We start from the raw sequence: 15222 nt of genomic DNA, 5'->3' as shown, positions 1-15222 counted from the left end.
CACTGTTTCACAATTCCAGTGGGTCAGAAGTTTACACACACTAAGTTGACTGTGCCTTTAAACAGCTTGGAAAATTCCAGAAAATTATGTCATGGCTTTAGAAGCTTCTGATAGGCTAATTGACATAATTTGAGTCAATTGGAGGTGTACCTGTGGATGTATTTCAAGGCCTACCTTCCAACTCAGTGCCTCTTTGCTTGACATCATGGGAAAATCTAAAGAAATCAGCCAAGACCTCAGAAAAAAAGTTGTAGACCTCCACAAGTCTGGTTCATCCTTGGGAGCAATTTCCAAAACGCCTGAAGGTTCCATGTTCATCTGTACAAACAATAGTACGCAAGTATAAACACCATGGGACCACGCAGCCGTCATACCGCTCAGGAAGGAGACGCGTTCTGTCCCCTAGAGATGAACGTACTTTGGTGCGAAAAGAGCAAATCAATCCCAGAACAACAGCAAAGAACCTTGTGAAGATGCTGGAGGAAACAGGTACAAAAGTATCTATATCCACAGTAAAACGAGTCCTATATCGACATAACCTGAAAGGCCGCTCAGCAAGGAAGAAGCCACTGCTCCAAAACCGCCATAAAAAAGCCAGACTATGGTTTGCAACTGCACATGGGGACAAAGATCGTACTTTTTGGGGAAATGTCCTCTGGACTGACGAAACAAAAATAGAACTGTTTGGCCATAATGACCATTGTTATGTTTGGAGGAAAAAGGGGGAGTCTTGCAAGCCGAAGAACACCATCCCAACCGTGAAGCACGGGGGTGGCAGCATCATGTTGTGGGGGTGCTTTGTTGCAGAAGGGACTGGTGCACTTCACAAAATAGATGGCATCATGAGGATGGAAAATTATGTGGATATATTGAAGCAACATCTCAAGAAATCAGTCAGGAAGTTAAAGCTTGGTCGCAAATGGGTCTTCCAAATGGACAATGACCCCAAGCATACTTCCAAAGTTGTGGCAAAATGGCTTAAGGACAACAAAGACAAGGTATTGGAGTGGCCACCACAAAGCCCTGACCTCAATCCTATAGAAAATTTGTGGGCAGAACTGAAAAAGCGTGTGTGAGCAAGGAGGCCTACAAACCTGACTCAGTTACACCAGCTCTGTCAGGAGGAATGGGCCAAAATTCACCCAACTTATTGTGGGAAGCTTGTGGAAGGCTACCCGAAACGTTTGACCCAAGTTAAACCATTTAAAGGCAACGTGACCAAATACTAATTGAGTGTATGTAAACTTCTGACCCACTGGGAATGTGATGAAGGAAATAAAAGCTGAAATAAAAAAAATTCTCTACTATTATTCTGACATTTCACATTCTTAAAATAAAGTGGTGATCCTAACTGACCTAAGACAGGGAATTTTTACTAGGATTAAATGTCAGGAATTGTGAAAAACTGAGTTTAAATGTATTTGGTTAAGGTGTATGTAAACTTCCGACTTCAACTGTCAGTTCTTTCCACCACTGGTTTACAGGAACAGTGAACCTCATTCAACGGTATCTATAGATATCTATACCATCTCTGTCATTGGATGGTTCACTGGCTGTTTCCCTGGGTTTACTTTCTGTTGCTCTTCAAATCAGGTGATTAAATGGAGAGTATGCTATTCGTATGCTGAAGGATTGTCTGTCTGTCGATCTGTGCCTGTCTTCATGTCGATCTGTGTCTGTCTGTCTGTCGGTCTGTCTTCATGTCTGTCTGTCTCGTCTCCCAGGAGATCGAGCGTCTGAAGAATGAGAAGCCGAGGTGGGAGCGGCGTGTGCGCTGGGAGGGGATGAAGGCCGTGTTCGGAGGCCCGCCCTCCGTCCTCTGGCTCAACCCATTCACCGGCCTGCGTCTGCGGCGCCTACTGATGACACGTACATGCCGTAGTGGTGTGGAGTTCTCTGTCTGAGGGCTGAGCAGCCCAAAACACAGCTCTTCCCCGTCTGATACCCCGGACCTCTCTGGACCATCTGTTACCCCCGGACCTCTTTGGACCGTTGGACACATCATGGGGGTTTTGGTGGTACCTTCTGGACTGATAGGATGGGGTGTGACCTGTAACTTACATCATGGAGAACAGCTGTACCCCCCCCATTCCCACTACAGGGCGTCTCCTGAAGTCCCTGTCTCTCTGCTGAGACAGACCAACAGAGTGGAGGGGGACTAAGACTTCTGTCCTCCAGACAGAGAGACTAGGGCTGAATATGGGTCTGTATCTGGGTCAGTCCTCCACACAGAGAGACTAGGGCTGAATATGGGTCTGTATCTGGGTCTGTCCTCCACACAGAGAGACTAGGGCTGAATATGGGTCTGTATCTGGGTCTGTCCTCCACACAGAGAGACTAGGGCTGAATATGGGTCTGTATCTGGGTCTGTCCTCCACACAGAGAGACTAGGGCTGAATATGGGTCTGTATCTGGGTCTGTCCTCCACACAGAGAGACTAGGGCTGAATATGGGTCTGTATCTGGGTCTGTCCTCCACACAGAGAGACTAGGGCTGAATATGGGTCTGTATCTGGGTCTGTCCTCCACACAGAGAGACTAGGGCTGAATATGGGTCTGTATCTGGGTCAGTCCTCCACACAGAGAGACTAGGGCCGAATATGGTCGGTCGGTCCTGGTCCTTCCTGCCTCTGGCCACAACCCAAGTGTACTGACTACTGATATTAAACAGCCTGGACATGGAGTCTATCTACTGAACACAGACGTCAGTGCTTCCTCTGCCCTGAGCCTCGACGTACCCAACACCTGAACTATGCCCCTGATGCAACAGACTGAACAGGTTGCGCTGTGACCTGGACCATGTTCAGTAGACTCAAATGGGACAAACACATTTAAACGGGGGAGGTACTACCAGAATTTAGCTAATCCGAAACGCTGAAAAATGTATTTTTGTTGTTTCTTTGTATTTTGTCTCATTGGTTGTTTTTCCTCCTTGTTTAGGAGCTGCTACAGTGATTCCCAAGTCCTGTCCCCCCCTTTACCAATGTTTCCCGACCCCAAGTCCTGTCCCCCCCATTACCAATGTTTCCCGACCCCAAGTCCTGTCCCCCCCATTACCAATGTTTCCCAGACCCCAAGTCCTGTCCCCCCCTTTACCAATGTTTCCCAGACCCCATGTCTTGTCCCCCCCCTTTACCAATGTTTCCCAAGTCCTGTCCCCCCCCCTTACCAATGTTTCCCATACTTGGTCCTGGGCCCCCCCTTTACCAATGTTTCCCAGACCCCAAGTTCAGTCCACCATGTTGTTCCCCCTCAGCCCTCCTGACCTCCCTCATGATGAAGGCTTTTTCAGTCCACCATTTTGTTCCCCCTCAGCCCTCCTGACCTCCCTCATGATGAAGGCTGTTTCAGTCCACCATTTTGTTCCCCCTCAGCCCTCCTGACCTCCCTCATGATGAAGGCTGTTTCAGTCCACCATTTTGTTCCCCCTCAGCCCTCCTGACCTCCCTCATGATGAAGGCTGTTTCAGTCCACCATTTTGTTCCCCCTCAGCCCTCCTGACCTTCCTCATGATGAAGGCTGTTTCAGTCCACCATTTTGTTCCCCCTCAGCCCTCCTGACCTCCCTCATGATGAAGATTGTTTCAGTCCACCATTTTGTTCCCCCTCAGCCCTCCTGACCTCCCTCATGATGAAGATTGTTTCAGTCCACCATTTTGTTCCCCCTCAGCCCTCCTGACCTTCCTCATGATGAAGATTGTTTCAGTCCACCATTTTGTTCCCCCTCAGCCCTCCTGACCTTCCTCATGATGAAGATTGTTTCAGTCCACCATTTTGTTCCCCCTCAGCCCTCCTGACCTCCCTCATGATGAAGATTGTTTCAGTCCACCATTTTGTTCCCCCTCAGCCCTCCTGACCTCCCTCATGATGAAGATTGTTTCAGTCCACCATTTTGTTCCCCCTCAGCCCTCCTGACCTCCCTCATGATGAAGATTGTTTCAGTCCACCATTTTGTTCCCCCTCAGCCCTCCTGACCTTCCTCATGATGAAGATTGTTTCAGTCCACCATTTTGTTCCCCCTCAGCCCTCCTGACCTTCCTCATGATGAAGATTGTTTCAGTCCACCATTTTGTTCCCCCTCAGCCCTCCTGACCTCCCTCATGATGAAGATTGTTTCAGTCCACCATTTTGTTCCCCCTCAGCCCTCCTGACCTTCCTCATGATGAAGATTGTTTCAGTCCACCATTTTGTTCCCCCTCAGCCCTCCTGACCTCCCTCATGATGAAGATTGTTTCAGTCCACCATTTTGTTCCCCCTCAGCCCTCCTGACCTCATCTCTCATCTCTCTGCTGATTTAGTTGTCTTCACAACAGAGCCATTGTGACACAGGGTATTGATGATCGTCAAACAACAGTTTGTTTTATGAGATATGAGTACCCTAATCAATACAATCATCAATCATGCAAATATCCGCCATTGATTAATGCCGTATATTTTTAACTGTATCCGTTTGATTTATGATTGTAGATATAATTTGTTTTAAAATAAAGAGATTTAGTCTGTGAACAACATGTCCATTTGTAAAAGGCTGATGTGGAAAAAGGACCCTCATTATTAGACTCCCTGAGGATCTGTAGGATGTGTCTCTGGAGACATGCTATCTGGAGATGATTAGACTCCCTGAGGATCTGTAGGATGTGTCTCTGGAGACATGCTATCTGGAGATGATTAGACTCCCTGAGGCTCTGTAGGATGTGTCTCTGGAGACATGCTATCTGGAGATGATTAGACTCCCTGAGGCTCTGTAGGATGTGTCTCTGGAGACATGCTATCTGGAGATGATTAGACTCCCTGAGGCTCTGTAGGATGTGTCTCTGGAGACATGCTATCTGGAGATGATTAGACTCCCTGAGGCTCTGTAGGATGTGTCTCTGGAGACATGCTATCTGGAGATGATTAGACTCCCTGAGGCTCTGTAGGATGTGTCTCTGGAGACATGCTATCTGGAGATTATTAGACTCCCTGAGGATCTGTAGGATGTGTCTCTGGAGACATGCTATCTGGAGATGATTAGACTCCCTGAGGATCTGTAGGATGTGTCTCTGGAGACATGCTATCTGGAGATTATTAGACTCCCTGAGGATCTGTAGGATGTGTCTCTGGAGACATGCTATCTGGAGATTATTAGACTCCCTGAGGGTCTGTAGGATGTGTCTCTGGAGACATGCTATCTGGAGATGATTAGACTCCCTGAGGATCTGTAGGATGTGTCTCTGGAGACATGCTATCTGGAGTTGATTTGACTCCCTGAGGATCTGTAGGATGTGTCTCTGGAGACATGCTATCTGGAGATTATTAGACTCCCTGAGGCTCTGTAGGATGTGTCTCTGGAGACATGCTATCTGGAGATTATTAGACTCCCTGAGGATCTGTAGGATGTGTCTCTGGAGACATGCTATCTGGAGATGATTAGACTCCCTGAGGCTCTGTAGGATGTGTCTCTGGAGACATGCTATCTGGAGATTATTAGACTCCCTGAGGCTCTGTAGGATGTGTCTCTGGAGACATGCTATCTGGAGATGATTAGACTCCCTGAGGATCTGTAGGATGTGTCTCTGGAGACATGCTATCTGGAGATGATTAGACTCCCTGAGGCTCTGTAGGATGTGTCTCTGGAGACATGCTATCTGGAGATGATTAGACTCCCTGAGGCTCTGTAGGATGTGTCTCTGGAGACATGCTATCTGGAGATTATTAGACTCCCTGAGGATCTGTAGGATGTGTCTCTGGAGACATGCTATCTGGAGATGATTAGACTCCCTGAGGCTCTGTAGGATGTGTCTCTGGAGACATGCTATCTGGAGATTATTAGACTCCCTGAGGATCTGTAGGATGTGTCTCTGGAGACATGCTATCTGGAGATTATTAGACTCCCTGAGGCTCTGTAGGATGTGTCTCTGGAGACATGCTATCTGGAGATGATTAGACTCCCTGAGGCTCTGTAGGATGTGTCTCTGGAGACATGCTATCTGGAGATTATTAGACTGCCTGAGGATCTGTAGGATGTGTCTCTGGAGACATGCTATCTGGAGATGATTAGACTCCCTGAGGCTCTGTAGGATGTGTCTCTGGAGACATGCTATCTGGAGATGATTAGACTCCCTGAGGATCTGTAGGAAGTGTCTCTGGAGACATGCTATCTGGAGATGATTAGACTCCCTGAGGATCTGTAGGATGTGTCTCTGGAGACATGCTATCTGGAGATTATTAGACTCCCTGAGGCTCTGTAGGATGTGTCTCTGGAGATGATTTGACTCCCTGAGGATCTGTAGGATGTGTCTCTGGAGACATGCTATCTGGAGATGATTTGACTCCCTGAGGCTCTGTAGGATGTGTCTCTGGAGACATGCTATCTGAAGACAACACAGGCCTTTCATTAAAATGCTGTAATGAGAATGTGTGTTATTTAGATACTTATAGATTGGGACGGAGGGAACACTGAAAGATGAAGGGAAGTTGGGACGGAGGGAACACTGAAAGACAACGGATCTGTCCCAATGGCACCCTATTCCCTATATAGTGCACTGGTTTAGAACATTTAGTGCACTATATAGGGAATAGGGTGCCATAGGGCTCTGGTCTAAAGTAGTGCACTATATAGGGAATAGGGAGCCATAGGGCTCTGGTCTAAAGTAGTGCACTATATAGGGAATAGGGTGCCATAGGGCTCTGGTCTAAAGTAGTGCACTATATAGGGAATAGGGTTCCATAGGGCTCTGGTCTAAAGTAGTGCACTATGTAGGGAATAGGGTGTCATAGGGCTCTGGTCTAAAGTAGTGGACTATATAGGGAATAGGGTGTCATAGGGCTCTGATCCAAAGTTGTGCACTATATTTAACAAAAATATATATATTATTTCACCTTTATTTAACCAGGTAGGCCAGTTGAGAAGAAGTTCTCATTTACAACTGCGACCTGGCCAAGATAAAGCAAAGCAGTGCGACACAAACAACAACAGAGTTACACATGGAGTAAACAAACATACAGTCAATAATACAATAGAAAAAAGTCTATATACAGTGTGTGCAAATGAGGTGAGATAAGGGAGGTAAGGCAATAAATAGGCCATAGTGGCGAAATAATTACAATATAGCAATTAAACACTGGAGTGATAGATGTGTAGAAGATGAGCTCCGTTAGACTATCCTACCAATCACTGGAGAATAAACTGGATGAGCTCTGTTAGACTATCCTACCAATCACTGGAGAATAAACTGGATGAGCTCCGTTAGAGACTATCCTACCAATTGTACGTTTGTTAATAGAACGGAGGGGAGAGGCAGGTTATTTTTTTTCTTAAGTAGTTTCGTCGGGGTGCCCGCACTTCGGCCTCTCAAGCAGTCTTTTCCTTTTATGAGTCTTTGGGATCGGGGCCCGGTCCAGTCTTTGGGATCGGGGCCCGGTCCAGTCTCTGGGATCGGGGCCCGGTCCAGTCTTTGGGATCGGGGCCCGGTCCAGTCTTTGGGATCGGGGCCCGGTCCAGTCTTTGGGATCGGGGCCCGGTCCAGTCTCTGGGATCGGGGCCCGGTCCAGTCTCTGGGATCAGGGCCCGGTCCAGAGTGAGCAGTATGTCCTGCGCTGCCAACTCCTTGAAGTAGAAATCTTCATCCAAATGGAGGTTAGTGATCGCTGTTCTGATGTCCAGAAGGTTAGTGATCGCTGTTCTGATGTCCAGAAGGTGAGTGATCTCTGTTCTGATGTCCAGAAGGTGAGTGATCTCTGTTCTGATGTCCAGAAGGTTAGTGATCTCTGTTCTGATGTCCAGAAGGTTAGTGATCTCTGTTCTGATGTCCAGAAGGTTAGTGATCTCTGTTCTGATGTCCAGAAGGTTAGTGATCTCTGTTCTGATGTCCAGGAGGTTAGTGATCTCTGTTCTGACGTCCAGAAGGTTAGTGATCTCTGTTCTGACGTCCAGAAGGTTAGTGATCTCTGTTCTGACGTCCAGAAGGTTAGTGATCTCTGTTCTGACGTCCAGAAGGTTAGTGATCTCTGTTCTGACGTCCAGAAGGTTAGTGATCTCTGTTTTGACGTCCAGGAGGTTAGTGATCTCTGTTCTGATGTCCAGGAGGTTAGTGATCTCTGTTCTGATGTCCAGGAGGTTAGTGATCTCTGTTCTGATGTCCAGGAGGTTAGTGATCTCTGTTCTGATGTCCAGAAGGTTAGTGATCTCTGTTCCGATGTCCAGAAGGTTAGTGATCTCTGTTCCGATGTCCAGAAGGTTAGTGATCTCTGTTCCGATGTCCAGAAGGTTAGTGATCTCTGTTCCGATGTCCAGAAGGTTAGTGATCTCTGTTCTGATGTCCAGAAGGTTAGTGATCTCTGTTCTGATGTCCAGAAGGTTAGTGATCTCTGTTCTGATGTCCAGAAGGTTAGTGATCTCTGTTCTGATGTCCAGAAGGTTAGTGATCTCTGTTCTGATGTCCAGAAGGTTAGTGATCTCTGTTCTGATGTCCAGAAGGTTAGTGATCTCTGTTCTGATGTCCAGAAGGTTAGTGATCTCTGTTCTGATGTCCAGAAGGTTAGTGATCTCTGTTCTGATGTCCAGAAGGTTAGTGATCTCTGTTCTGATGTCCAGAAGGTTAGTGATCTCTGTTCTGATGTCCAGAAGGTTAGTGATCTCTGTTCTGATGTCCAGAAGGTTAGTGATCTCTGTTCTGATGTCCAGGAGGTTAGTGATCTCTGTTGTGATGTCCAGAAGGTTAGTGATCTCTGTTGTGATGTCCAGAAGGTTAGTGATCTCTGTTCTGATGTCCAGAAGGTTAGTGATCTCTGTTCCGATGTCCAGAAGGTTAGTGATCTCTGTTCCGATGTCCAGAAGGTTAGTGATCTCTGTTCCGATGTCCAGAAGGTTAGTGATCTCTGTTCCGATGTCCAGAAGGTTAGTGATCTCTGTTCCGATGTCCAGAAGGTTAGTGATCTCTGTTCCGATGTCCAGAAGGTTAGTGATCTCTGTTCCGATGTCCAGAAGGTTAGTGATCTCTGTTCCGATGTCCAGAAGGTTAGTGATCTCTGTTCCGATGTCCAGAAGGTTAGTGATCTCTGTTCCGATGTCCAGAAGGTTAGTGATCTCTGTTCCGATGTCCAGAAGGTTAGTGATCTCTGTTCCGATGTCCAGAAGGTTAGTGATCTCTGTTCCGATGTCCAGAAGGTTAGTGATCTCTGTTCCGATGTCCAGAAGGTTAGTGATCTCTGTTCCGATGTCCAGGAGGTTAGTGATCTCTGTTCCGATGTCCAGGAGGTTAGTGATCTCTGTTCTGATGTCCAGAAGGTTAGTGATCTCTGTTCTGATGTCCAGAAGGTTAGTGATCTCTGTTCTGATGTCCAGAAGGTTAGTGATCGCTGTTCTGATGTCCAGAAGGTTAGTGATCTCTGTTCTGATGTCCAGAAGGTATTTTCAGTCATAGTTAACAATGGCGGAAACATTATGTATGTATATAAAAACAGCAGAATTGGTCATGAGTCCGTAAAACGGCAGATATCCATTGCAGCAGTCTAATTCTTGACATATTATATCCTGTTAATTTTGTCTTGTAGTATTTATTTGAGTGAAGTCAGAAGAAAAGTGGGACACTTAGGATTTCCATCTTCTGTAACCTCTGCAGACACACTGAGTGAACAAAACATTAGGAACACCTTCCTAGTATTGAGTTGCACCCCCCTTTTTGCCCTCAGAACAGCCTCAATTCTTCGGGACATGGACTCTACAAGGTGTGGAAAGCGTTCCACAGGGATGCTGGCCCGTGTTGACTTCAATGCTTCCCACAGTTTTGTCCTTTGGGTGTTGACAAACGAACATTGTTGCAGTTCGTGACACTCAAACCGGTGTGCCTGGTACCTACGACCAATTATTGAAAGATGTTTTTAAATGTGTCTCAAATTGTCTTTATAATGTGTTATTTTGCATAATAAACCTGATTTGATTAAAATAATGATGGCTATTTGGCTGTTCCATTTATTGCCCTGTGCAAAAACGTGTGGATGTGAACCAATATGCATTGAATTTGAATCTGATAAGATCATGTTAGATTCATATAAATCAGAATATTCAAGAATCAATGACGGTCACCTAGAAATCTAAAGATTGTGCCTTTAAATCGCGCGCGGCAAACAGTTCGCGCGGCAAACAAACGCAGCAACCAGCAGCGTTTTCTCCTAACCTGCTAAAATAAATCAAATCTGACGTTCATTTGACAAAGGCTGGATGACCAAGTGCCTCCGCCTTCACTAAATAAATGGTGTATATTTATATATATTATAATAAAACAAAACAAATACATAGGACATCACTACACGTATATTTTATCTGAAGAAAACATAAAATAAATAAAAATCACTACATATGAATTGAGTTTACAAAAATGTAAGTACCTAAAATAAGGTTACAATTGTATAAACCTACGATAGTTGTAAGAATAGAGTACGAATGTAATTCTATATTCAAACCAATACCTTCAGGACTTAATTAAATCACATTTTTGCTTTGGAGAACATGTCAAGATAGATGCTCAATGTATGTTGAAAGGTTGCCCCCTGCTGGATAAGAAATGTAATACATTCTTAAGATAACTTTAACTCCAACCACAAGATCCCTCCTAGAGGGAAATTCTTCTGGAATGCAAAATATTCCTGAAATTGAATGGAAGAAAGCTTGGTTGCTCCCTCATACATTTTGTATATCAAATAAAGTAAAAGAAATTCACTTAAATCTTGCAATAACTTGTCTAAATGCATGGACTTAGAGGACATAATGATGCCTTTTCTGTGATAAAGGGAAGCTATTATACACATGTTGTACGAGTGTGACTCTGTGAAGTTATTTTGGAGCGAGTTAAGTATTTATATGTTTTATTTCATTAATGAGACCCATGTATTTACAATGAAGGATGTTACTAAAATGAAAACAAAACATTTTAATTAGTCGTTCATTTCTTCATTCTGTCTGGTAAATGTTATATACACAAAAACAAAAAAATCTGTCGCCAAATGCAATATATTTTTACTTAAAATCCAATATTTTATAAAAATCTCTAGAATTAGTCAATAACCATTAAAAAACACTATTCTAAATGAATGGTAATCGGTTTGACGCAATGACGTCATTGACGTGGTGCGTAAGGTGAGCGTAAGGTTGACTAAACACTAACCAGCGCGGCAGATGAGAAAAGCTTGTTTACTTCGTTGATGTGGCGGCAAAACCAAAACATGGAGGCGAGTGTGGACCGCGGACTAGATGTGGAATGTGTTGTTAATCGGTGGATGGTGGATTATTATGTATCTGTGGCGTTTGAGGCTTTCAAGAATGAACAGGACACTGATTTCTGTGAGATCAGAGACATCCTTCAATGTGAGTAACGTTTGCTCACAAATGCAGTTAGCTAACTAGCTAACGTTAGCATCTTCGCGAACCCAATACAGGTTTCTATACCGTCTCTGCCTAAGATAGCTACGTTAACTCCCGTGTTACCAGTTTGCTTAGCTAGCTATGCTAATAAACTTTTTGTTTTATACCATGTGTTACCTAGTTAGCTAGACCAGTTGGTATGACTAGATCCCTGGTGAACAGTTTAGTTTTGGTCCTAACGTTAGCACCACACAGCTGATTTAAATAACGTTAGTCAACTCATTATTTATTATTTGAATCAGCTGTGTAGCGGAAGGACAAAAACTAAACCTTCATCCCCAGGGGTGCGTTCAGTTCGTTTGAACGTTTGCTACGGTGCGTAACGTTTTGTACTGAACGACACGTTTTCCCAAAACGTTATTGAACAGACCTGTTTGGTCCGTTCGGTGGGTGTGTTGGGTTTGGTTTGAAGCGGTGATTGATGTTGTTAAAGACAAGCGGTGCATTTTTGAAGCCACAACCCCTCACCGTTTTTCAATTGGTCGTTCAGTACCGCATAGTTTTCGTTCATTTAACGTTCTGTTGCGTTTTTATGTACTGAACGCTGCCCAGGACCGAGTTTGGGAAACGCTGAGTCGGCTACACATTTATTTGACCATTATTTAACTAGGCAAGTCATGTAACAAGTTCGTATTTACAATAACGGCCTAACCTGGACAACACTGGGCCAATTGTGCGCCGCCCTATGGGTCTCCCAATCACGGCCGGTTGTGATACAGCCTGGAATCGAACCAGGGTCTGTAGTACCTTAGACCGCTGTGCCACTCGGGAACTCATCTAGGAAAACCCTTCTTCTCCACATGTCGGGTTTCCACGGGTTACATTTGCAGACATTTTTGCTCAATGTGAACTACAATTCAAACCGTTTTTTAAAACATAAGAAAATATGCCCCTTTCATATCAGCGAGAAAAAATATTTTAAATAAAAAATATATATATACACTTTATCAGTTTTTGCACAGATCCAGTCTGTGTGTGCAACTGGTTGACGAACTATCCTTCCTCCCCAGTTAAAGGCTCTGCGTGGTCGATCTGAGGCCTGAAGTAGCGGAACAGACATCAGGGCTTTCATACTTCTAGCACTAAGCAGAACTGTTGTCAAGGAAGTGAGTTTGTGTAGGACTGTACCGCCCCCACCTACCGTCAACCAATCATGTTAATGCGGAACTATACAGAAGCCCTCTGCATTGTTACAACATTTGAGAGGCTCACGGCGACGTGGTACGGGGCTTGATTTGGACTCTGCATGCCCCAGAGGTACCGCTATTGCGTCACACCCTCCATACGAAGGTCCGACCACATTTCGGATCAGGCATAAATTGGCTTTTACGTTGACACACACAGGTGTTCGGGAAACACGCTAGATGGCTCATCAAATCTAAATCCCACTGTATTGGTCACAACCTGAATCACATCCGGCTGTGATTGGGAGTGCAGTAGGGTGGCGAACAAGTGGCCCAGCGTCGTTTGGGTTTGGCTGGGGTAGGCCGTCATTGTATATAAGAATTTGTTCTTAACTGACTTGCCAAGTTAAATAAAAGTTAAATAAACATGCCGAATACAACTGGTGTAAGACTTTAATATGAAATGCTTACTTAGGAGCCCATTCTGTTCAGCAGTCTGATGGCTTGGGGGTAGAAGCTGTTCAGGAGTCTGATGGCTTGGGGGTAGAAGCTGTTCAGCAGTCTAATGGCTTGGGGGTAGAAGCTGTTCAGCAGTCTTATGGCTTGGGGGTAGAAGCTGTTCAGCAGTCTAATGGTTTGGGGGTAGAAGCTGTTCAGCAGTCTGATGGCTTGGGGGTAGAAGCTGTTCAGCAGTCTAATGGCTTGGGGGTAGAAGCTGTTCAGCAGCTTGGGGGTAGAAGCTGTTTAGCAGACTAATGGCTTGGGGGTAGAAGCTGTTCAGCAGTCTAATGGCTTGGGGTAGAAGCTGTTCAGCAGTCTAATGGCTTGGGGGTAGAAGCTGTTCAGCAGTCTAATGACTTGGGGGTAGAAGCTGTTCAGCAGTCTAATGGCTTGTGGGCAAAAGCTGTTCAGTAGTCTGATGGTTTGGGGGTAGAAGCTGTTCAGCAGTCTAATGGCTTGGGGGTAGAAGCTGTTCAGCAGCTTGGGGGTAGAAGCTGTTCAGCAGCTTGGGGGTAGAAGCTGTTCAGTAGTCTAATGGCTTGGGGGTAGAAGCTGTTCAGCAGCTTGGGGGTAGAAGCTGTTCAGCAGACTAATGGCTTGGGGGTAGAAGCTGTTCAGCAGTCTAATGGCTTGGGGGTAGAAGCTTTTCAGCAGTCTGATGGCTTGGGGGATAGAAGCTGTTCAGCAGTCTAATGGCTTGGGGGTAGAAGCTGTTCAGCAGTCTAATGGTTTGGGGGTAGAAGCTGTTCAGCAGTCTAATGGCTTGGGGGTAGAAGCTGTTCAGCAGTCTAATGGCTTGGGGGTAGAAGCTGTTCAGCAGTCTAATGGCTTGGGGGTAGAAGCTGTTCAGCAGTCTAATGGCTTGGGGGTAGAAGCTGTTCAGCAGTCTAATGGCTTGGGGGGTAGAAGCTGTTCAGCAGTCTAATGCTTGGGGGTAGAAGCTGTTCAGCAGTCTGATGGCTTGGGGGATAGAAGCTGTTCAGCAGTCTAATGGCTTGGGGATAGAAGCTGTTCAGCAGTCTAATGGCTTGGGGTAGAAGCTGTTCAGCAGTCTAATGGCTTGGGGGTAGAAGCTGTTCAGCAGTCTAATGGCTTGGGGGTAGAAGCTGTTCAGCAGTCTAATGGCTTGGGGGTAGAAGCTGTTCAGCAGTCTAATGGCTTGGGGGTAGAAGCTGTTCAGCAGTCTAATGGCTTGGGGGTAGAAGCTGTTCAGCAGTCTAATGGCTTGGGGTAGAAGCTGTTCAGCAGTCTAATGGCTTGGGGGTAGAAGCTGTTCAGCAGTCTGATGGCTTGGGGTAGAAGCTGTTCAGCAGTCTAATGGCTTGGGGGTAGAAGCTGTTCAGCAGTCTAATGGCTTGGGGGTAGAAGCTGTTCAGCAGTCTAATGGCTTGGGGGTAGAAGCTGTTCAGCAGTCTAATGGCTTGGGGGTAGAAGCTGTTCAGCAGTCAAATGGATTGGGGGTAGAAGCTGTTCAGCATTCTAATGGTTTGGGGGTAGAAGCTGTTCAACAGTCTAATGGCTCGGGGGTAGAAGCTGTTCAGCAGTCTAATGGTTTGGGGGTAGAAGCTGTTCAGGAGTCTGATGGCTTGGGGGTAGAAGCTGTTCAACAGTCTAATGGCTCGGGGGTAGAAGCTGTTCAGCAGTCTAATGGTTTGGGGGTAGAAGCTGTTCAGGAGTCTGATGGCTTAGGGGTAGAAGCTGTTCATCAGTCTGATGGCTTGGGGGTAGAAGCTGTTCAACAGTCTAATGGCTCGGGGGTAGAAGCTGTTCAGCAGTCTAATGGTTTGGGGGTAGAAGCTGTTCAGGAGTCTGATGGTTTAGGGGTAGAAGCTGTTCAGCAGTCTTATGGCTTGGGGGTAGAAGCTGTTCAGGACTCTGATGGCTTGGGGGTAGAAGCTGTTCAGCAGTCTAATGGCTTGGGGGTAGAAGCTGTTCAGCAGTCTAATGGTTTGGAGGTAGAAGCTGTTCAGTAGTCTAATGGCTTGGGGGAGAAGCTGTTCAGGGACCTTATGGCTTGGGGGTAGAAGCTGTTCAGGACTCTGATGGCTTGGGGGTAGAAGCTGTTCAGCAGTCTAATGGCTTGGGGGAGAAGCTGTTCAGCAGTCTGATGGCTTGGGGGTAGAAGCTGTTCAGCAGCGGGGGTAGAAGCTGTTCAGCAGTCTAATGGTTTGGGGGTAGAAGCTGTTCAGCAGTCTGAT

The 15222-nt window shown here is 45.9% G+C and overlaps 1 protein-coding gene across 1 annotated transcript in view; it reads left to right on the top strand.

Annotated features, from left to right (window-relative positions):
* The window catches only part of LOC120053394 (palmitoyltransferase ZDHHC7-like), a 65898-nt gene extending 61391 nt beyond the window's left edge, over positions 1-4507 (top strand). The window contains exon 10 of the mRNA XM_039000521.1: positions 1725-4507. Within this exon, the coding sequence (XP_038856449.1) occupies positions 1725-1904 (180 nt within the window). The 3' untranslated portion in view covers positions 1905-4507. The remainder of the gene's footprint in view (positions 1-1724) is intronic.
* The last annotated feature ends 10715 nt before the right edge of the window (positions 4508-15222 follow it).

This window comes from Salvelinus namaycush, chromosome 1 (genome assembly GCF_016432855.1).
Source record: "Salvelinus namaycush isolate Seneca chromosome 1, SaNama_1.0, whole genome shotgun sequence".
Lineage (NCBI taxonomy): Eukaryota > Metazoa > Chordata > Actinopteri > Salmoniformes > Salmonidae > Salvelinus > Salvelinus namaycush.
This window is presented reverse-complemented; position numbering and strand designations above follow the sequence as displayed.